General features: G+C 47.3%; 1 protein-coding gene and 1 long non-coding RNA gene across 2 annotated transcripts in view; both read left to right on the top strand.

Annotated features, from left to right (window-relative positions):
- The window catches only part of LOC147649008 (uncharacterized), a 769650-nt gene that overhangs the window by 715755 nt on the left and 29851 nt on the right, over positions 1 to 24044 (top strand). The gene's annotated exons all lie outside the window — the stretch shown is intronic.
- Positions 655 to 14929, top strand: LOC111943595 (uncharacterized). The gene is made up of 7 exons (XM_086865038.1): positions 655 to 1288; positions 7111 to 7754; positions 9178 to 9531; positions 10444 to 10743; positions 12104 to 12291; positions 13749 to 13869; positions 14511 to 14929. The coding sequence occupies exons 2-7, from the start codon at positions 7241 to 7243 to the stop codon at positions 14579 to 14581; spliced, it is 1548 nt and encodes a 515-aa protein (XP_086721164.1). The 5' UTR covers positions 655 to 1288; positions 7111 to 7240; the 3' UTR covers positions 14582 to 14929.

Below are 24044 nucleotides of genomic sequence, written 5' to 3'. Positions count from 1 at the left end.
ACGAGAAAACTGTTTCTTGTGGAGAACTCTCCATGGCATGACAAGAGAAAACTCCTCTCCCTGCACAGACTGATGAAAAGACTATTGTATAGTTGGCACTGCTTTAACATCCCAGGTTTTGTCTCTGTCGTGTCACTTGGGAAAGGAAAAGTTGGGTGGGGGGAGGAAAAGTTTCTGGAGGCTTTGTTCATGTTTCTTATTCTTGTAGTCCTGATCATAAAGTTGTTTTTTTTAAAATTTTAAGCCTGTTTTGCCCTTCTCCTAATCCATATCTCACAGAAAGAAGGAAGTAATCTAGTGATTTTAGCTAGAGCTAAAACCCACCACACTCAGCCACTTCTGACAGGACTTGTGCTCCAGACCCCTCAGCAGCCTTGTTGCCCTTCTCTGGACACGCTCCAGCCCCTCCATGGCCTTCCTCAATTGGGGGCCCAGCACTGGACACAGCACTCGAGGTGTGGCCTCAGCAGTGCCCAGCACAGGGGAAGAATCCCTGCCCTGCTCCTGCTGGCCACACCATTCCTGATCCAGGCCAGGGGCCATTGGCCTTCTTGGCCACCTGGGCACACTGCTGCCTCATGGCCAGCCTGCTGTCCATCAGTGCCTCAGCTCCCTTTCTGCCTGGCCGCTGTCCAGCCACTCTGTCCCCAGCCTGGAGCACTGCAGGCCTTGTTGTGGCCAAAGTGCAGGAGCCGGCACTTGGTCTTGTTCAACCTCACCTTGTTGGCTTTGGGCCCTGCATCCAGCCTGTCCAGCTCCCTGTGCAGAGCCCTCCTGCCCTCCAGCACATCCACACTCCCAGCCAGCTTGGTGTCAGAATGGTTCCATGAGGCCCTGCAGTGTCACAATGGTCTCCACGGTTCCATGACACTCCGTGGAGTCACAGTGGATCCTTGGTGCTTTGGGCCCTGCAGTGTCACAGTGGATCCTTGGTGCTTTGGGCCCCAATTGGATGACGATTTTGTGAACCCTGCCTTTTACCCTCCCCAGGATATCTCTGATTAGCTGATGCTTTGTACCATCCCTTTGAACCACCTCCATATTTCAGGTGTTGCACACTCCCATTTTCTGGGGTTTTTTTACCCCCAAGATTCCCCAGAGCAATAAATCCTCTGTTATCCCATGCAAAAGACCTCCCTCTCGTCCTTGCCTCCTCAGAGCTCAGACTGACAGCCAAAAGCCGTAGAGTGAGTACTCTAGTCACACCTGGGCTCATCCTGCTCCTGGGGTGTGACCCACTCCTGTGCAGGCCCCAGTGACAGAGCCAGATCAGCTCCAGCCTGACACGGTATGTTATCCTTCACAGAAGCAGCAAGGTTAAGCTCTCATTCAGCTTTCACCTCTCTTCTTTTCATTCTGCAGGACCTAACAACATCCTTAAACTTTGCCTGTCCCTCTGTCCAAAGGTGATGCACCCTCATCCTTTTCCTGAGTTCCTGCAAAAGCTCCCTGCCCAGCCAGGCCAGGCATTTTCCTCACTAGCTTACTCTGGTGTTGGAATCTGAGTTACAGAGTGTGTGCCCTTGTTTCTAACACTTAGTTCTAGGATTCCAAGAAACACTGAATTTCATATGACATGAAATTCATGAGCATGTTTTCATGGTGATACATGAAAACAAATGTTAAAGTTAGATAGGAAAAGTGTAAGTGTGTAGATTAGAAAGTTTCTTAAATCACTGGGTGAAAAACCATTTAGAGAACAGGAGACAAGAAGGAAGATTTAGGGTGTTGTCTCTTGTCCTTCTCCTTTCTTCTTCATGTTCTTCTCCGAGGGGTTTTTGGGTAGTAGTAAGTGATTGGGTCAAAAATGCCGCAGTGCAGCGCACAGGTGTTGGGTCATTGGGTCACTAAGAAAAATAATTTAGTTGTCATCTGTTAGTTGGGTAAATGGAAATATAAAAGACCTTGAAGAGGATCTTTGTTAGCCATTTTACCCCTTTTCTATCATAGTGCACATAGCTCCTTGTAGCTTGTAAAGCTGATAAGAAAAGAATAAACAACTGAACACGAAAAAACTGCCTCCCTCTCATCAATCTTCAGTTCAGAGGGAAAAAGAACCTAATCCAAAAGTCCTTAACGATACAAATGGCTCCCAAACTTGGGGCACTTTGAACTGAAGGCTCCTGTTGAGGAAAAAAAAAATAAAACAAAAAAAAAACAAAAACAAAAAGAAGACAGCGGAAAGCTGGAAAACTCCCTGGAAAGGGGAAGAAGAAGATCTCGGTAATCCCGGTGCTGGTGAGAGCGGACAAGCCAAGCCAGACGTCTGTGAGCTGTGGAACGGATCACGGATAGAGGAGCTGAGAGAAAGCTGACCCTCAGGTCAGGTAAGCCGTCAAAAGGGAGCAAAAATATGGGAAACATGTCCAGATCTGAGGGGGAGGTTTGGCTGTCTTGGAAGCTACAGTAAAGGAGCACCCGATCTCTGTGTCCACGGAGGAGCTTAAAAGCCTTCTATCCTGGGTACGGGCAGAATTCCCTAACGTGGATTCACAGAAAATTTTTACCCCAAGCCTGTGGGAGAAGATAAACGTGAGAATATATGAAAAAACCACTCTGAGAGACCAGGCAGCGACTGAACTTCTAATGGCTTCTGCAGTGACTTATGAAGTCATGGCCAGTAAATGGGACTCTGGAACTCAGGCAAGGGACACGATGGCTCCAGAAAAACAGAAGGGTTTGTCCCAGTCAGATGCGGAATCCTTGTTCCCGCACGCTGTAAAGTCTGTGGCAGCCTTCCTGAATTCCACCGTAGCACAGGGAATGTCTCAGCCTGTTGAAAGCCCAGAAAAACAACTATACAGAGACGAGGAGGCGATTCTAAAACGCGGGCAGAATCTGCAAAAAGGGGCCTTGGAGCTTTTGCAAGAGTGTCTGAGCTCTCTCGGAGCTGTTCCAGCGCTCGGTGCGCTGCTGCAGGCAGAAGAGGGAGGGGAAACTTCCTTGGCCGCCTGCGTGCCGGCAGCCGAGTCCCTTTCCGGCCCCAGGGGGGTGGAGGGGACAGCCCTGTCCCCCCCGGGAGGGTTCGGGAGGGTTCGGCCCGACCCAGAGCGGTCCGGGACCTCCACGGGCACGGCGGCCCCTGCGCCCCGCCTGCCAGGGCTGGGCCTGCAGCCACAGCTGTCAGTCAAAGTGACGTCAGCAGTGACGCAACCACCGCCGCAGCTCCAGACCCCGCCTGCGGCACTGCCCCCAGGCGCTGCAGCGCCGCTTTTCAAATTGAATTGCCTTTGCAATACAGCTGCAGCACAGCAACAACAGCTGGGAAAAACAACAGCTCCACCGCAGCAGATGGTTTCACTGGATACCACACAAAGCCAAGAGCCTTTGGAGCACAGCCCTGCTCATGCACAGTTCTTTCACTCCACAAATCCTCCCACAGACATGGGCTCGGGGTTACGGGACAGGGCAATACAAAGTCCAGCATCTCTGGAATGGCTTCAGAAAAATAGCCGAAAGGCAAAAATCAAAAGCATTGTAAGATGCATTACTGGCTAATCTGCAAATGATTGCAGTCAGTTAAGCTTCAGAAAGAAGCCCCTATTGAAGTGCCTTCAAAAATGGATCAAAAAGTTTAAAAATGTTGCAGAATAGAATATATATGGATGTTGTATTTCTAATGATATCTGCTAGTTTTGTTTTTACAGAATAACAAAGGAAATGATGATACTTATGCATCCCAAGAAATTTAAAAGAATTTTTTTCTGTTTCAGTATTCCCAATACATGAAAGTTTTGAAAATGTTATCTTCTCTATACATCTCCTGATAATGTAATATTGTATGATACAGTGTGATCAAGTATTATTACTGTAGTTACAGTTAATTTCTGCAAGATTTGAGTTGAAAGATCATATGATTAACCCTACAGAAAAAGGATTGAATGACAGGTTTCTTTAATTTTTAACCTTTCCTTTCATTTGAATAAGTGTATTGTGCATTTAGTTCAATACAGCTTCAGTAATTTCAAAGTTATGTTAACCATATATTACCCATTTGCTTGGTTTTTTGACAATTTTAATAAAGAAATTTTAATGTGAGTCTTTTTGTTATTAAAAAAACAAACATGTATAACAGCATATATACCAATTTAGATTTTGGATTTTAGTTAAAAAGTTAGACTTAATGTTTCTGAAAAGTACTACAAAAGCTGAATAGCAACTTGCCAAATCTGTAGTGTTGTATTTTTTTTCTAGTAAAACTGCACTCTAAAAATCCTAACAAATTTAAGCATATACCAAGCAAATTCTTGTTACAAATGGATGTTTTTAAGAACATCTGCAGTTATCATGGGTTATTCTCAAAACCAGATAACATAGAATGGTGATAAATTTGTTGCATCCCTATAATCTCTATAGTGAATCAATGTTCCTGTTATATTGTGTTCAAAGAAATGTATACCAAACTTTTAGTTGTCTTTTTTTTTTATAATAACAGAGTAAGATTAAGTCATATTTTCATCTAATATAGATTAAGTGTTAATAAGATTAATCAAAGTTAAATTTCACTATGTTTAAATTTGAGTGTTTTTAGCTTAAGTTATAATTTTGGTATTTTTTGACGTTGTTTTGTTACTTATTTTTATCATAATTAATTTTTAACAAGTTTAAAATTTAAATTCCTTCATGTTTTATTGAAGACATTTGTTTAAACTGCATAGTTATTTTCCTGGAGAGATGAAGATGACTACAACTGAAACAGCTGTGACAGAATGCTGATGAACAGCTACTTGTGGATAGAAGTGAATGCAGTCTGTGACACCCTTGATTTCACTGTAGGTTCTATTGTTTGTTATAATCTCTGCAGTTTTGGTTTTCTATAAGTTGCACAAAAAACAATAGTGATTGTTATTTACAAAAAAATTAAAAGATTTCACTTTAATTCATTTTTAGTCACTAAGACGTGAATGTTTTAAAAATATTATCTTGATTTCCTCAGACACTTACTGATGACATATTCATTGTATAATGTAAATTTATAGATTTCTATGGTGAGCATTATCTATAAAGTGTCGTATTTACTGCCAGCTTTATACACATTTTGATATATCTTTGTGTAATTACCTTTTAGACACGAGTCATTTCAGATTTTTTTGTTTTCTAACTACAGATGCATCTTAGTAAATAACCTATGCAGCTGCTTCTATACAGAGTTTTTTGTTTGTTGGTTTTTACTCTTTTCCTTGTTTAAGAAGATTTGCATTTGCCTACTCCAATGTATCTTTATTATTTTAGTTTCCAGGATTCTAAGAAAATGTGTCATGGTTGAAAGTTAAGTGTTATGAAAGAAACTTCAGATTAAATTAATTGCTGAATAGTTTAATTAGTCAATTACCTAAGACATCTGATCATTTGTTTCATACAAATGCCTTTGAAAAGTGTTTTAAGTGTTTTAAGCATCTTATGGCTGCTATTCTTAAACCCCTTGCTTTGAAAATGACTTAAGAGACATCTTTCCAGATGAGGCCTAAGGCTCTGGCCAAGCCTTGACTTTACCTGGATAGAGAATTTACCAATAAACCCCGAAGTTTTCTGCATCAAAACAATATTCAGGTCAATTTAACTTGACAATTAGTGAATTAATATAGCAGCTGGATTTTACAGTGGGCTTGGAAAATTGTTATCCGGACATGATTTTCCAATCTTCCATTGATTTATCAGCGGTGGCAGACTCTGGGATGAGAGTATATATTTTGTATATTCAGCAATTCATGTTACAAATTATTCAGATAAGTTTAATATTGCATAATATTAATTATGCATCTTCTTCAAAAGTTTTTGATTTCTGTAAAGGTGTTATTTCCTATGTGTATACATGTGCAAGTGTTTTCCTTTGATGGTTTTTCATTGTCATAACAAAAAAAACAAATACCGTACTTAATTACAAAAAAAAAAAAAAGGGGGGGGGACCAAGGCTATGCCTCAGAAGTATAAAAACCTTATATATCTTAAATTTTTGGAAAAAGCGTAAAGATCTTATATCTATTACAAATAATTCTTGAACAGTCCTTTTTAAACAAGTCTGTTACAAAGCCAATTCCATCAATTATCAGGTATTGTTCTAACAGTACTCAAGCAAAGCTGAGAGAGAATTCTTTGGTTCCGGTCAAAAGTTCAGACGCAATATTAAAAATTCATTTCAATTAATAATTTGGAGGAAAGTCTATGTTTGTGAATTCACAGGTTCAAAGCAGAAGTAACTTCCTAGCGAAGAACATGGAAACTCCTCAGCTGCAGAGACAAGCAGACAGCCCAAAGAGCAGAAGAGCGAGCACGCAGATGTGAACTGTATCAAGACACAGCTGACAGCTGAACAGCTTGGATCCCACGTGCAAGAGCAATGGACTTTGGGTTTCAAGTGAGAGTGGGAAAATTAATATTGTAAAGCCTCATTTGTTAAAGCATGAGTGAAAGAAAAATAACCCTTCTTGAAAATTAATCCAAGAAAAGATTTGGGTTGATTTTTTTTATTGTTTTTTTTAAAAAAAGAGAGGGGCAGATGTTGGAGTCTGAGATACAGAGTGTGTGCCCTTGTTTCTAATACTTAGTTCTAGGATTCCAAGAAACACTGAATTTCATATGACATGAAATTCATGAGCATGTTTTCATGGTGATACATGAAAACAAATGTTAAAGTTAGATAGAAAAAGCTAAAAGAGTAAGTGTGTTGATTAGAAAGTTTCTTAAATCACTGGGTGAAAAAGTAGTTTAGAGAACAGGAGACAAGATGCAGGATTTAGGGTGTTGTCTCTTGTCCTTCTCCTTTCTCCTTCATGTTCTTCTCCGAGGGGTTTTTGGGTAGTAGTAAGTGATTGGGTAAAAAATGCCGCAGTGCAGCGCACAGGTGTTGGGTCATTGGGTCAAATATTTATTGGAATAAAGAAAAAAGGACTCCTCTGTCTCCTTTTTGGACATAAACCTCTGGCGTTTGTGGATTAATTTTCCTGACAATTGTTTCTAAAAATAACTTGAAGAACAGGCACAATTTAGTTAGCAATAATCAATTCCGTTTATTACAGTAACAATCTTTGTCAATTAGTGTAATTCCTATGTAATTTCTCGTTTCCCACATGCATTTTTCACCTGCTCTTACCTGGCCTTATCTCCCCTCAGGCCCCGCTCGTCCTCGCCGAGTCCGGCCCGCGCCGGGGCCGCGCCGGGCGCGCGCGGGGCCGAACGCAGCGCCCCCCTCAGGCCGTTGCGCCGCGGCCGTTGCGGCGCCAGTCGGAGACAGATCGGTGCCATGGCGGAGCTGCCGCTGCCCGCCGGACTCAATGCCAGCACCTTCCCCGCCAAGCTGTGGCGCCTGGTGAACAGCCCCCGCGTCCGCTCCGTGCGCTGGGACAGCCAGGCCCAGGGCTTGCTCATCGACCGCTTCCTCTTCGAGCGGGAGCTGCTCAGCCCGGCCGGCGCCCACGGAGGGGGCGGCCAGGGGGCGGGGGCGGCCCCGGACTCCTTCAAAGCCACGCACTTTGGCAGTTTCGTGCGCCAGCTCAACCTCTACGGCTTCCAAAAGGTGCCGGCATGGCTTGGCTCAGCTGTGCCGGGCGATGCCGGGGCTCGGCTCCACTTTATGAACCCAAACTTCCGCCGCGACCGCCCCGAGCTTCTGCTCCGCATCAAACGCCTGACCAGGGCCAACAGGCAGAGACTGGCGGCGGGGCTGGAGGTGCGGAGCCGCCAGCCCAGCCGCCTCCAGCGGCTCCCCACGGAGCGGTCGCTGCCCGCCTTCCCCAGCGGGCAGCCGCCCAGAGCCGGTGAGACGGGGTGGGAGCTGCGGGCGCGGAGGGAGGCGTGGGCTTTGGCCGTGGGCGCTGCCCGGCCGGGCAGGAGCGGCCCCTGCCCGTGCTGGGGCTGCTCAGCGCTGCTGCCCCGGCCGGCACAGGGGCTGTCCTTGGGCAAGGCAGCTGTGCCGGCAGGGCCCGGGAGCTGTGCCGGGCTGCCGGGGGCTGCGGGACAGTCCCGCCGCGCCTGCGCTCGCCACACGCTGGCCCGCTCGGCCGGCAGCCGGCCCGGCCCTGTGCCGTGGCTGGCGCTGCTCATTGCGCGGCCCTGGGACGCTCGGGGAGCTCTCCGGGAGTGCGGCTGAGCCGAGGGCTTGGGCGTGCTCAGCCCCAGCGGGAGAGGGAGCCTCCTGTCCCATTTGGAGCAGAGGGGAGAAGAGCTGGCACTTGGGTTTCTGGCAGCTGCCTCCTGCCAAGGCTTGAACGGACAGGGGAGAGCTCAGTAGACAGGGAGCTGCTTGTTGCAAAGTGAATAAAATCCCATACACCCGTGTGTGTAGAGTTGTTTATTTCAGTGCTGGAGGTGAGGAGGATTTCTCCTCCTAATTCATCCACGTTTCTCAATTGCTGTGATATATTTAGTAATTATTGCTTGGTGTTACTATGTCATTATAACATATGGAACTAATATACACATATTATACTGTATATTATAATGTAATATAATGTATTGTATTTATCGTATGTAATATATTATAATGTATATTATAGACTCTGGAACGAATTTACATAGTATAATCTCATGGCTATAGATAGTTCTTTTTCACTGTGCTTGTGCCTCCCCAATTTGGGGGTCGTTGGGGGTGTTTGACGAAGGCTTCCAAAGTCGTCTTTGCATCTGAACTTTTGAACTTTGTTTTCAGAGCATGCACAGCTACGGTGTTCCTTGGTCTGTCTGGTCCTAACCAGTCTAATTGCTTTATTGTGTGGTTAATTGACTTGACGTTTGCTAAGTTTTCATTAGTACTGTACTGACCTCTCTCTGAAACTGACCACCTGGTGAGATTTTCATTTTTTTTCCCCTCTCTCCAGCACTGAGCAACCAATTAACCATATACTAGCCAGTACAGGTTATACTAGTCTCTATCAGGTTAAATAGATCCATGAAATTATGATTCAAGTCCTATTGATATCTGGTGATACAGATCTATCAGGTTATATTGACATCTTATAAGTCAATCTATAGAAGCAGCTTGTAAGTTTGACTTAAGTTCTATAGGCATCAAACCCCCCAAGACATGTGGTGATATTTTTCTTTCTCACCCTGTTTTGGGAGGAGGTGAGCTTTTGTTTTCCCTGAAAAAAGCACACTTGCTGCCAAGGGAAACACAGCTGAGGAGCAGTAGTGACCCAGCCTTCCCTTTGCTTCCTTTCTTCTTCCCTCCCTGCTGCACAGCTCCCTTGCTCCAGAAGCGCGATGCTGCCTCACCTGAGGATTCAGAGCTGCCTCCAGGCCCTTGCAGGAGAAGTGCAGGTGCTCAGGAGAGGGAGGCTTCCCCAGCACCTGCCAAGAAAGTCTGTGCCACCTCTGGACTTGTTGGGGCTTCACCAGTGGAACCATCAAGAGAGCTCATCCAGAGATTTAATCTCCGCAAGCTCACGGTTCCACTGGTTCGCCTGGACCTGAAACGCCATCCTGAGCTCATGGTTCGCCTCACTCCAGTCGACCCTGAAGCTGCTTGCAGGGCCCTTGGACAGAGCAACAGCTGCTCATCTTCTCAGCAGCACAGCCCAGCCTGCCACCCATCAGGTAGGGAAAGAGTTTCTACCCTTCCTTTTCCAATAGGTCCTGGCAACTGAGCCTTTCAAGTGTTTTTCCTGAGTCCTCTGTCATGGCTAGATCTCAAGTGAGAATCACGGAGAAAGTGTACTAGGAAGTGGGACTGTGAATGCCAAAGGATTCTCTGCTCTTCCTGTCCTTCCTGCAGATGTGGAGGTTGTTGTGGGCATTTTTCAGACAGCCTGTCTGCTGAGGTGCAAGGGCAGGGCGAAAAATATTGCCCGACAGACAAGTGGTCAGTGTTAGGTGAACTCCCCTGTTTCTTGGAATGAAGTCCAACTAGGACGGTGATAGGATATTGCAGATGTTTCAGACTGACTGGCCTGCAAATCGGGCCGTGCCATTGAAATGAGCTCTGTGTGCCTCAGAACAGCTGCAGCTGCAGAACATGGCCTCACCTACAAGGTTGCTTTTAGAATAAACTCCCAGTTGAATTTCTCAGTGTGTGCCTGAAGATGCGGGCTCTTCTTGGGCGAATGCACGTTCTGTGGCCTTCTGTGATGAGAAACTCAAGCAGCCAAATCTAAAAGCTGCTGGGGAGATAGGGAAGGCTGTGATTCTAAAGTTTTTGTGTGCCTTTGGAGCAGAAGGGAGAAGAGCTGGCAGCTGGCTTTCTGGCAGTTGCCTCGTGCCGAGGAATGGCAGCGGGACACTTTTCCCAGACAGATGAATAAGTACGGGAGAGCTGAGTAGACAAGGAATTGGTTGTTGCAAAGCTTCAGAAGATGTGGGGAATTTTCTCCTTCTCACTCTGCTTGGGAGGATAGGAGCTTCTGTCTTCCTTGGGAGAAGTACAGTTGCTGCCAAGGGAAACACAGCTGAGGAGCAGGAGTGACCCAGCCTTCCCTTTGCTTCCTTTCTTCTTCCCTCCCTGCTGCACAGCTCCTTGGTGCCAGAAGCGCAGTGCTGCCTCACCTGAGGATTCAGAGCTGCCTCCAGGCCCTTCCAAGACAAGTCCAGACCCTCAAGGGCGTGAAGCTTCCCCAGCACGTGCCAAGAAAGTGTTTGCTGCATCTGGACTTGGGGTTTCATCAGGCCAGCCAGGCACACACAGATTCCAATTCCAGCCAGAGCTCATGACTCCAGCATTTCCTGCGCACCATCAAAGCACTTCTGTGGCCTCTCCAGAGAGCAGCAGCTGCACTTCTCCAGAGCAGCACTTGCCAGCCAACATCCCATCAGGTACGGAATGTGTCTCTCCCCTGGCTTTTCAGAAAGAGCACAAAAAGTGACTGAAGTATTTTGCCGCGGTGCTCTGTCATGTGTCCATTTGATTGTGACAATCAGGTGTCGAGGGTACTAGGAAGCAGGATCATGAATATCAGAACAATCTCTGTCTGCTTTTCCCGTCCTTGCTGCAGATTTGGAGGATGTTCTGGCCATTTTCCAGGCAGCCTCTGTGTAGAGGTCAAAGGGCAAGGCAAAGAACATTTCTCCACAACTGGTCGGGGTCAGGTGAACTCCCATTTTTCTTTGGATGAAGCCAAACTAGGACTCTGATGGGATATTGCAGAGTTTACAGATTGTCTTTTGTTGAGATGAAATACAAGGGATGGCACCACCGTGCTTTGAGATGATTTATTGCTTAAGTAGCCCAATAAGAGATCAGTCCCGAGGCGTGAGATTTACAGGCAACAAGTCAACCACAGCTTGAGGAAGTTACGAGTTCCTTCTCCACATGGCAATATATAAGTTTTTAGTCCAGTAGACAGTTGACACCAAGTTTGTTTTCACTTCTTAAGCTCTTATCACCTTTACTTGATTTTGCCACACTGCGTCTGTCTTTTAACCAACGAGCTAACGGGTCACGTATTCACACACACTTCTGTTATACTTCCTAGATCTCTAACTTACTTTATAAATCACATTATTACACTTTATACCTGCAACTATTTTACTTAATATAATTTCTTACTTACTCGTGGCATATTCTTACTTGCAACTGTAAGAACATAGGTTTAGAATTACTCTACCTGATGTCTGTGTACTTTCATCACTCCATCAATCCAGGCTTTTTCTAAGGCTGCAGATTTTCCATTTCCAACAGTCTCTCCCACAAATAATGCTATGAAATTTCAGTGCACGCTGGGAGTCCCCAGAACAGTTGCAGTTGCAGACCATGGCCTCACCTACATGACTGCTCCTTAGAATAAACTCGCAGTTGAAGTTTAGCATGTGTGTCTGCACCTCTGGCCTCTTCCTGGGTGAATGCACTTTCTGTGGTCTCTTGTGATGAGAAACTCAAGCAGCCAAATGCCAAAGCTGCTGGGAAGATGCAAAAGGCTGTGATTCAAGGTGATTATGTCTGTGTGTATGTCTAGATCGGTTTCACAAGCCATACTTTAATCTATGTACACGTTGATTAGGATAATACTTTTGAAGGGGAAGAGCTCACTCTTCCAATTCCCTGGGAAGTTTTTAACACCTTTCTGGAGTTGAGGTTGCTGTGCGCTTCCTGTGATGTTTGATCCAAGGCAGCAATAAGGCTCTGTGTCCCAAAGCCTCATTTTGGAGCCTCACCCATGTTTTTGGATTCTTCCAGCCACCCCAGGCACTTCAGTCCCCAGTGCTCCAGCTGGCAGTGCTGGTTATGCAGCATGGAGAGCCCCAAGCTGGGTCTGGAGTACTCCTGGGGAAGAGGAATTGCCACCGCTGGATCTGGACCTTGTTCTGGAGACACTGGAGGAGATGCTTTCACCATCTGTGCCTGAAAGGTCTCCCTCTGCTCAGGTAACTCCATTGGACAGGGATGAGAGGGGCTGGACTGAGAGCTTCTGAATGTTGTTGCATGGCTGAGAAGCAAAGGCTTCTTGAATTCAGCTGGGAATGGACACGGAAGGATTTGCTTGGTAAAGCAAGATTTGCTAAGGAAGAGGGAATGAAAAGGGGGGATAGCCCTTAAGTGAGGATGAGAGGTGTTTGCCAGGTTTGGATGCTCCTTTTTCTGGGAAGAATCCCTTGTGCAGGGGCATTTGTGGGGAGGAGGTGGAAGCTTGGTGGGTTCTAACAGGCTTTGTTTGATGGCAAAGAAGAGAAGAGCGTTTGGAGAATTGCCACTGAAGGCAGAGTGGGAGGGTGCCAGCAGCAGATGTGGGCTCTGCCTCTCTTGGGTTGGAAGGCCAAGGCAAAGCAAGGGCTGCTGCTGCTGCTGTGTGAGCCCTGCTGTGCGTGTAGGCATTCCCAGAGCTGTGTGTGGGGATGGGCTGGAGCTGCAGCTGTCTTGCCCTCTCAGGAACCTGGTGCCTGCAGTCCAGTTTCCAGCTGGGAAATGCTCAGCTGGGCAAACTGGCCCGTCTTGCTCTCCATGTTCCAGAGCTCAGTCACCTTGTGGGAAGAAGAGATGGGTGTTGCCAGACAGTCCCTGCAAAGCTGCAGCCTGCATGAGACTGTTGTGCTTAGGGCTGTGGTGGCAAGAGCACATCCCTGTGCCAGGAGCTAGCAGGACTCCATCCTTAGCGCCCACTCCATGGCTTGAGTGTCATCCCCACGCTCAACAGCCTTGTCAGCCTTGACAGCTCTTGGAGCGTGTTGGAGAAGTCAGTGTTTTGGACTGTTGAAGGCCTCTGGGGCCCAGAGCTCCTTGTTAGGAAGAAGGGATGAAGTGTGTGAGCCGTGGAGTCTTCAGGGGGCAGATGTCTTGGTTTTGAGGCGCCATGACTTGTGTGATTGGTGAGAAGGATAAGGTTGGTGCTGGCCATGAAATGGTTAAGGACTCCTTTAAGCCCAGGGGCTCCTCCTGTGTTGAAGAGCAGTTCAATCAGGGCCCATTAGTCCTTGTGTTTGACAGATTCCCTCTTGCACTTTGGAATCCCTTTTTTCTTAAGTCTTCTCTCTTCCCAGACTGGCCTGGAGGGTTCAGTTTCTGCATTGGCACAGGCCTTTTTGCATCTTATTCTACAACTTTGCCAAAGAATTTCTCTCATTTCATTTAACATGCTGACCCATTGCATGGGTAGATTTATTCTTGAGGAAGGGCAGACTGGAGGTGGGGAGGGGGATTTTTTGGAACTGCCCATATCTTCTTGCCAAGCGCGATGAGCCTTTGTCTTCTGCAAACTCCCGCGTATATACAAGTTTTCAAAAGCAATTTGTTGGTGCACAGAAGGAAATCTGGCAGGCTCTGATTGTATCCCTGCAGAATCTATTGGCTGATCTTTGCGTTTCCTTCTTTCTGTTTTTCTTTTCAGGTCAATCCTAGTGTTGCCCGTGGCTCTTCAGGAGGGGAGGCTGTGAACAAGGCTGCAGCAGAGGGAGCTTTGCCTGCTTGCGGGAGCTGTGTGAACGTTGGACAGGAGCCCGAGGAGCTTGGTAAGGAGTGAGCCCAGCGTGGTTTACAGAGATGGGAGACAGCTGCTCTGAGCCTGCCTCTGACAGGAAGGGAGATGAGAAGAGTTGAGTTCTTGTCTGCAGCAGGGTTGGTGCTTCCTGGTGCCTTTAGTTCAAATCCTGCACTGGCACAGGCTCCCTGAGCCCTGCCCCTCCATGCTTTTCCAGAGGCTCTGACACCGAGTCCTCTGCTGTGGCAAGAGAGCCGGCAATAAACCTGAGCTGGTGGCAGTTGTGTCACCAAGCTGCGTGTCCCAATTGGTTCCCAGCTCACAGCAGCCTTCAGCTTCAGCCACTGCAGTGAGGACTGACGTCTCTGCGTCAGCCCAGAGAAAGAACAAGGCTGGGCTTCTTTGTGGCAGCTGGCACTGTCTGTGTTTCAAGCTCTCGGGGGTGCCATTTGCACTGGGAGGGTTGTGAATTGATTGGCGTACTTCAAAACTTCACAAGACTGGAAAACTTGGAAGGATCATTAAGGTTCTTGAAAGAGCAGGCTTCAGATTCTCAAGTGAGAGTGTGCCTTTCAGGCCATCTTTGACAGCCTTTGCTAGCAGGACAGTTTACTTGCAAAGGGAAAGCTACACGGAGGCCAGCATTGACTGAGAGTTGCCTTTCCTTCCCAGATATCCATGTGATCTACCTGGCCAGAAGGGCTGCCCTGCGTGGGAAGAAGGATCAGAGGGAGAGCCTGTGACCATCGGGCAGGTGGCATTCCTCTGTTTATAGACACAGTTAGAGATTTTTTATCTTGATTTCTTTATCCATATAGTTTACAAGTATAGATTGATAGAGTTGTATTTCTAAGTGTATCTATTTCTACATCTGTATAGTTTGTATGTGTAGTTCTGGATACGATACGATTTTATTTCTACGTATACAGTTACATTTATAGATTTTCAAATTTGCATTTCTATATGCGTAGAGTAACATTTCTATGCGCACAGAGTTCCATTTCTAAATGTGCATAGTTCTTTAGTTAGAGCTCTATGGATGTATAGGTGCATAGATTGAGCTGTGTAGGCCTAGGCTGCATTTTTGCCTCTTTCCCCCTTGGCTGCCTTTTTCATCTCTTGTTTTTCCCGCTGTGCCCCTTGTGTCCCCCTGTGCTGGGTCCGAGCTGGGGCCGGGCCAGGCGGAGCAGCAGTTGCAGCCCTGGCTGTCCCTGGAGCGGTGGGAGCTGCCGCTGGCCCCAGGCACTGTCCTGTGAGGAGCTGCTGAAGGACGCTGAGACTGAGGGGGCTGAGGAGGCGCTGATGCTGAAGGGACCTTGCAAACCTTGAGGTGTGAGGGGCACTGAGGGCTGTGGGGGAGCAGAGGGCCATGGTGGCACGGAGGTGACAGAGGCACGGGCTGAGGGCTGTGCCGGCTCTGAGGGGACACAGCGGCTCAGAAGGGACTGAGCCGGGGGAGAGGCCTGGGAGAGGCCCAAGAAACTGAAGAGGGGGCTGGGGCTTTGCCGAGAGGACGGCGGGGCTGAGGGGATGGAGGGGGCCAGGAGGGAGCACACAGAGCTCAGGGACTGCAGCTCTGCCAGGCCTTGCAACCAATTGCAGAGCCTCCACTTTTGCCACCACAGCTGTGCTGAAGAGCTTGAGGACAGGCAGACACTGAGAGGAGCCAGCAGGGAGAAGCTGAAGGCCTGGAGCAAGAGCAGTGAGCAGGGATGTGCTGGGGCCACGCGAGAGCCTGGGTGAGGCCCCAGGGCTGGTGAGGCCGGGCAGGGCTGAGGGTGGCGTGGGCTTTGGCCGTGGGCGCTGCCCGGCCGGGCAGGAGCGGCCCCTGCCCGTGCTGGGGCTGCTCAGCGCTGCTGCCCCGGCCGGCACAGGGGCTGTCCTTGGGCAAGGCAGCTGTGCCGGCAGGGCCCGGGAGCTGTGCCGGGCTGCCGGGGGCTGCGGGACAGTCCCGCCGCGCCTGCGCTCGCCACACGCTGGCCCGCTCGGCCTGCTTGTTCTTGCCAACCCTCCTGGGGAGGCTCGGAGATTTTCGCTTCCCTGCTGGAAGTGCAGCTGCTGCCAAGGGAAAGGTCCCAGCACTGACTCGCTCTTCCCTTTGCCTCCCAGATGTCCCATCTGCTGTCCCTGTCCAGGAGAGCTGCTCTGCATGGGAGGAAAACACTGAGGGAGAGGCTTTGAAGATGGGGCGGCTCATTTGTTCAAATGTAGTTGTATGGATATTTAAATTGGGACAGTGACATTTGTATATTTTCAAATAGTTTTGTTTTATATATCTATGTGTATATATATTGTATGAAATATGTAATAGTTAATCTGTATTTCCATCTGTAGATGGTTATAGATGTATCTGTAGAGGTATTTAATTCTATTTAAACATGTACGAAATGGTATAGTTGTATAATTCTATCTATCAAATTCTTAGTACAGGGTTATTTAGAGGGAGACTGATATTTTTGTATTTCTATATGGGCTGTAAGATTGTGCTAATCTGTAATAAATTAAGTTGTTAAACACCTCATTAATCGTTGCCTATAGTGACTTGTAGAGGTTAGCAATAAATGAAGTTTTTGCTAACTGAAGTTTGTATATTTTTACTTGGCATTGATGTGCTAATATAATAAATTACTTTTTTTAAACTTAATTGAGATTTTTATAGTTGTGTATTGTCAGCGCAGGTGTAGCAATTTGTAATAAATGCCATTTTTCAACTGAAATTGATTCATGTGTATTTGTAGCTCAGCTGTGCGGCTGCAGCAATCTGCAAGCAATGACATTTATCAGCTGAGATGGGTGGTTTGTGATTTGTGCTCTCCAAAGCAATGGGCAGATGGAAATGCCATGACGCTGGAGGATTTTGGTGATGAAAATCTCCAGCCACGCCCAGCACATGCCCCACTTGCGCTCAGGCTGGGCAAGGAAAGCGCAGATTTGGGATGGCAGCAGAGCCACACGTTGGCTCAGAACTCGCTGCACAGGCCTGCTGAGAAAACTCTGGGACTCTGCTGCGCGTACAACTCCAAGCAGGAGGCAGCGGGGCAGGAGAAAGCATTCACAATGAAAAAACAAAGAGAAATTGTGTCCAAACAGATGTGAGGATACTCTGGGAGTTTGATCAAATGCTCTAACTCAGCACTGCCTGGGCTCATCTTCAGCAAAACTAGTTTGTTCAAAGCTGAACACCTTCCAGGAAAGAGAGATCGCTTTATCTTTGGTTCAGGAATGGCACGGTGACCAATCCCAGGTCACTCGGTCCATTTGCACCCAACACCAATGTGATGGATGGCAAAAATGGCATTTATTGCTGGAGAATTTGACACTTTATAACCTAGGTTCACAGTGTCACTCCCATGTGCTTTCATCACAGCTAGGTGCTATTGGCTAATTACGGGGGTCATTACCATAAACTATGGAGGAGGGGGGTGACTCCATCTTTCCGTTACATCCCGATATCTTCCAACCGCCGGGCCCTGGCTGACCACATTTCCCCCCTCCTAATGCTTAACTAAATTTGCTGGAATATGAGTTGTATTAGTCTTCTAAGTTCTAATTTTATTTTATGTATACCTGTTTTTAATCATTTTATCTAATTTATCTCTATTATGAAAAGTTTTAAAAGTAGATAAATAGACTTGAGTAAAAATATAAGGTGCACTATACTTAAGTAAAAAGGTTAAAGACTTATTAAATCGACACCGCAGTGTTTCATTAACAAACAATAAGGCACAGGAGGTGACCAAGTGCATTCTTGGAGCATCTGCTGTCTTTCTACAAACAGGATGTTGACCCTCTCTAGTTGGCTCTTGACAAAAGACACAAGCTCATTTAAAACATGGTCCAAAGTTTAGCACCAGTAAGATCATTATGATTGGCCCGATCAGAGTGGACACCAGGCTGGTCAGCCACGGAGACTGGTTAAACAGCGATTCGAACCACCCTTGTTGGGCCTCTCTATCTCTCTTTCTCTGGGCTAATCTTTCCCTCAGTTCAGCCATAGAATCTCTGACCGCTCCAGTGTGATCAGCATAAAAGCACCACTCTTCTTTCAGGGCGGCACAGAGGCCTCCTTGCTGCATTAGCAGAAGATCTAGCCCACATCTATTTTGTAAGACAACCTCAGAGAGTGAGGACAGTGACTTCTCTAAAAGAAAGATGGATCATTCAATCCTCTGCAGGTCCTCATCGATCATGATCTGCAGCTGAGAGAACCCTTGCTGTTGGGTGTCTCGTTAGGGACTTTTAGATTAGGTTCTTTTTCCCTTTCAACTGAAGATTGAGGAAAGAGAGGCAGTTTTCTCTTGTTCGGTCTCAGTTGTTTATTCTTCTTTTATCAGCATTACAAGGTATAAGGAGCTGTGTGCACGATGATAGAAAAGGGGTAAAATGGCTAACAAAGATCCTCTTCAGGTCTTTTATATGTCCGTTTACCCAATTAACAGATGCCAACTAAATTACTTTTCTTAGTGACCCAAAGACCCAACACCTGTGCGCTGCACTACGGCATTTTTTACCCAATCACTTACTACTACCCAAAAACCCTTAAGAGAAGAACATAAAGAAGCAAGGAGAAGGACAAGAGACAACACCCTAAATCTTCCATCTTGTCTCCTGTTCTCTAAACTACTTTTTCACCCAGTGATTTAAGAAACTTTCTAATCTACACACTTATACTTTTCTATCTAGCTTTAACATTTGTTTTCATGTATCACCATGAAAACATGCTCATGAATTTCATGTCATATGAAATTCAGTGTTTCTTTGAATCCTAGAACTAAGTATTAGAAACAAGGGCACACACTCTGTATCTCAGACTCCAACACCAGAGTGAGCTAGTGAGGAAAATGCCTGGCCTGGCTGGGCAGGGAGCTTTTGCAGGAACTCAGGAAAAAGATGAGGGTGCATCACCTTTGGACAGAGGGACAGGCAACTCAGGAAAAGTTTAAGGATGTCGTTAGGTCCTGCAGAAAGAAAAGTAGAGAGGTGAAAGCTGAATGAGAGCTTAACCTGGCTGCTTCTGTGAAGGAGAATATATCACATCTCACGGGAGCTGATCTGGCTCTGTCACTTGGGACTGCACAGGAGTGGGTCACACCCCAGGAGCAGGATGAGCCCAGGTGTGACTAGAGTACTCACTCTACGGCTTTGGGCTTTCAGTCTGTGCTCTGAGGAGACAACGACGAGAGGGAGGTCTTTTGCATGGGATAATAGGGGATTTTTTGTTCTGGGGAATCTTGGGGGCAAAAGACAGAAAATGTGAGCGTGCAACAGCTGAAATAGGGAGGCAGTTCAAAGGGAGGGTCCAAAGCATCAGCTAATCAGAGATATCCTGGGGAGGGTAAAAGGCAGGGTTCGCAAAATCATCATCCAATTGGGGCCCAAAGCACCAAGGATCCACTGTGACTCCACGGAGTGTCATGGAACCGTGGAGACCATTGTGACACTGCAGGGCCTCATGGAACCATTCTGACACCAAGCTGGCTGGGAGTGTGGATGTGCTGGAGGGCAGGAGGGCTCTGCACAGGGAGCTGGACAGGCTGGATGCAGGGCCCAAAGCCAACAAGGTGAGGTTGAACAAGACCAAGTGCCGGCTCCTGCACTTTGGCCACAACAAGGCCTGCAGTGCTCCAGGCTGGGGCCAGAGTGGCTGGACAGCGGCCAGGCAGAAAGGGATCTGGGCCACTGATGGACAGCAGGCTGGCCATGAGGCAGCAGTGTGCCCAGGTGGCCAAGAAGGCCAATGGCCCCTGGCCTGGATCAGGAATGGTGTGGCCAGCAGGAGCAGGGCAGGGATTCTTCCCCTGTGCTGGGCACTGCTGAGGCCACACCTCGAGTGCTGTGTCCAGTCCTGGGCCCCCAATTGAGGAAGGCCATGGAGGGGCTGGAGCGTGTCCAGAGAAGGGCAACAAGGCTGCTGAGGGGTCTGGAGCACAAGTCCTGTCAGGAGTGCCTGTGTATGGTGGGTTTAGCTCCAGCTACAATCAACAGAGTACTTCCAACTTTCTTGCTGTGACATGGAGATTAGGAGAAGGGCAAATCAGGCTTAAAACTGAATGGGAATAAAGAAACTTTATGGGCAGTCTACAAGTAGAAGAAACAAGAATAAAACCTCCAGAAACCTTTCCTCCCCCCACACCCAACTTTTCCTTTCCCAAGTGACACAGCAGAGACAAAACCTGGGATGTTAAAGCAGTGCCAACTATACAATAGTCTTTTCATCAGTCTGTGCAGGGAGAGGAGTTTTCTCTTGTCATGCCATGGAGAGTTCTCCACAAGAAACATCTTTCTCGTCAATTTTCATTTCTACAAATGGCAGTCACCTAGGCACAAACTCTGCCCTCTCCTCCCATTTTCACACCACTCTGAGGTGTGTTCATGGGCCATGAGCTTAAGGAGTATTATTTTAAGGCAAAAGTTCTCTTGATCTCTGAGAACAGAGGTTTTCTTCTTCTCTCCCTGAAAGGGTCTTCATCAGCTCTCATCTCCTCTCTCTGTTCAAGCTCTCATGGGATCACAGCTACTCCACCATCAGATTGGCTTCATCAGTGGATACCTTTGCCCAGATCTACAGCTTGAATACTTCAATCCCCAATATTCCTTCATGAATTCAAGGAGTTATTTTTCAGAACATTATTATTCATCTCCATGGCCCTACCAAAAGACTGTTTCAGCTTATTAGAGCATCTCCTCATTCTCCTTCCATCTGAGGCTTGATTCCTTCTTTTACTGACCTTGATGTTTCACGTTGTCCTTTTCCGTGTCACTTGGTTCTTTTCTTTTCCTGGAGAGAGGATTAAAGTCTGCAGGTCTCCTGTGTGTAGTGCAAGGGTTAAATGTGTCCCAAGCCATGGCAGGCAGTGGTGGTGTGGGATTTCAGGTGTGGCTGGTGCCAGCTCTCAGGAGCTGTCTGTGCGGGCCGGGGGGCAGGGGGGGTGTTGGCGAGTGTCATCAGCCGTGGCCTGGCCCAGCCTGGGGGCCGGGGGCTCCCCTGGGAAGGGCTTTGGCCACCCCGCTGGAACGGGACCCGGAGGGCTTCCCGGGAAAGCCAGCAGCGCAGCAGAGCCTGGCCTGGCCTGGGGGGGATCCCGCAGTCTCCATCTCCCCCCGGGAGCAGCTGGGCTCCGGCCCAGCCCCCCCCAGGCCGCACAGGCCACGGGGGAGCGGGGCCAGCCACACCACAGCTCTGCTGCCTTTCAAGGCTGCAAAGAAAGAGACCAGTTCCTGGCCTTGGGTGTTTAAAAGGTGGCATTCACAAAGGTGAAGTTACTCTTCAGTGGTGCAGAATGCTGTCAGTGGTCAGAACTGGCCAGCTATTGGCTTGATCTCAAGCACAGAAGGAACTCCCCACAGCCTCTCTCAGAGGAACCACTGCTGTGGGTGTTTCCCACTTCTTGCCCTAAATGCTAAACTACCACACCCTTTGATCATAACATAATTCTCATAACTCACAGGCATCAAGGCCTTATTTAAAACCAATTAATTTGCTCCAGTTTCAACCAAAAATTCTATTTTTTTTTTCTTTTTTTTACGGTTCCATTTTTATAAACAGGGGTTCTGTTGGGGTGGACTCCCTGAGTCCCCTTCAGTCTTCTTGTGGATGTGAGACTGCAACCACCCCTCCTTTCCCTTCTTTCTTTTGGCCATCTCACTTCCACTTTGGACACTCATTTTTCCAGTGACCAAATTCTCCACAGTACACACATTTGTCTCTACCCAGTCGAGATGGGCCTCGTTTGGGTGGTCCTTGTCTGTGCTTTCCTTTCCCTTTTCCTTCCTCCTGTACCACAGCTACTAGCTTCTTCATTTCTTGCTTATATCCCTCTTCGCAATTGCTGAAAACTCTCCATGCCTCTTCCAATAAGGCTTCTAAGTTTCACCCATCTGCCCCCCAAAGCTTTTGGAGTTTACACCTCATGTCCCTCATGGATTGTTCCAGAAATAGATGAACTAGCTGCTGTATTCCTACTTCAGAGCCCGGCTCCAGTGGTGTGTGTCTGCGCATCGCGTCCTTCCAAGGATCTGGGAATTCCCAGGGCGATTCCCAGGGACCTTGTTTGATTGCATATAAGGCTGCCCAGTTCATGGTTTTAGGTCCAGCCCTCTCCACTCCCTTCACTCTCCACTCCTGGCAGCTTTCTGACTTTCTCCTTCAACTCAACTGATTTGGATCCCATTGTGGGTCCTGCAGAGGAAAGTATTCTTTTCCATCCATTTGTAATGTTTTATAATGGTCCTTTGCCAGGTCCCCTGCTGGTTTTAGAACCAATTGTTTCTCAGTTTTGGTTAATGCATCTAATAACAATTGTGTCCCCCTTCAATCTGGGTTATGTTGTTTGACTATATATCGTAAACATTGGCAGTGTTTACTGGGTCACTCTGATAATTCTTTGTGACCTTTTCTCACACCTCTGTGTTGAGAGGAGAAAAGGGTTCCTTAACTACCATTGTCGCTTCTGGTGCTATTGCTTCCCACAAGGGTGCCTGTAGTCCCTGCTTTCTGCTCCGGGATGCAATCGGGCTACCTGGGGGTGTTGGGGCTGATGCCCCTTAAAGCTGTCGGGAGGAGGTGGAGGGGAAATGGAGCTTCCAGGTGTGGAGGGGGCAGAGGGGCAAATGGAGCTTCCAAGTGCACCTCTTCCTCCTGCTGCCTCCTAAAGGGAGGGCTGATTAAATGAGTACAGTTCTGTTCTTGCTGGGCTGCTGCTGGATAGGCCTTACTCAGCCTGATGCACCTGTGGCCGAGGCTGCAGCTCCAACAGCACCGTTTGAGCTTCCCTTGGTTGGCCTGATTTTCTTTCTCAAGTGCCAACACCAAAGGATCAGAGGGAGCTTTGATCCCACAGTCCCTCTGCCATTCAGGGTTATTCCAGAGGGAGAAAAACATATCACAACCCCAAAGCTCATCCCGCTTCCCCTGGTGTCTAAGGAAAAGCATGAACCGCAGCAGGGTGTTGTACTCTGCTGTGCTACTGGGGGCCACCTTGCACCGTCATCCAGGTGATCCAACAGCCCCCAGTGAGAACAATATTTTATTGAACTCTTTTTGTTCTCAGTGCCCCCAGTGCTTGTGATTTCTTTCCAGTGTGCTAAGACACATCCCAGTGGGCTGGCTCTCGGTACCTCCTTGCTCTGTCCTGCCCCCATTAACTTCTCCTTTTCTTATCCCATTTCCACCTAAATTTTTCCTCCCAATTTCTCACACTCTTTTACCTCTTTTCTTGTGCACAACCCAAGTCTGAGGCAAAAAATGGGTCCTTCCACACACAGGCTTTAAGATCTCAGGCTCACAACCAACCTGTGCTCGCTCACACTGCGGGCACCCCCTGGGCTGTTGGGCAGAAGAGCAGTGCCAGCGTGGTGCACAAACCTTACACTGGAATAATACCCACGCAAAATATTGTCCCTGTTGGGAGTGAAACACCCCAATACCACAAATACAAATGTAGTAGTTTAGATTTGCCAATTTCGTTTCCCTGCCAATGCACCAAATAAATGTGGTTTTAAAGCATTTACTAAAAAATCACTGGAAAACTTATTCATTTCTTGCTGTGAGATATGGATTAGAAAAAAGAACAGAACAGGCTTAAAATTTAAAAGGAATAAAGAAAGTTAACAAAACTACAAGAATGAGAAACGAGTATAAATCTTCCACAAACCCTTTTGTCCCCACTACTCATCCATTCTCTTTGTTCACATGACAACATAGAGACAAAAAAAACTTGGTGGTTAAAACAGTCTCAACTTTTCTATAGTCTTTTCATCAGTCTTTGTAAAGAAAAAGAAGTTTTTTTCTTCTAATCTATAGAGGTTTTCACAAGAAAATCATTTTCTCATAGCTTTCTATTTCTCTGATGCCAGCTGCCCAGAAAACTCTGCCATCAGCTCTCTCATCTAATTTCACAGCAATCTGAGATGTGTTATGGGCCAATGAGGCAAGGGGTGTCATTTTAAGGATGAGTTATTCTAAAGCAAAAGTTCTCTTCATCTGTCTTTGTGAGCATCTCTGGAAATAGAAGTTTTCTCTTTGTCTCTTAAGCGCCACAAATATTCAACAGCTATCACTTCTCTTCTGTTTCAGTATCTCATGGGACCACAACTACTTCACCTTTTGCTCAGACCTACACTTTGAAATATTCTATTCCCCCTAAATTACTCTTTCATGAATTAAAGAAGTTTTTCCAGAACACTATTGTCCATCTCCATAGCTTT

This window comes from Cyanistes caeruleus, chromosome 28, assembly GCF_971803275.1.
Source record: "Cyanistes caeruleus chromosome 28, bCyaCae1.hap1.1, whole genome shotgun sequence".
In the NCBI taxonomy this organism is placed as follows: domain Eukaryota; kingdom Metazoa; phylum Chordata; class Aves; order Passeriformes; family Paridae; genus Cyanistes; species Cyanistes caeruleus.
Note: the sequence above shows the minus strand (reverse complement) of the source record. Positions and strands in the feature narration are given on the sequence as shown.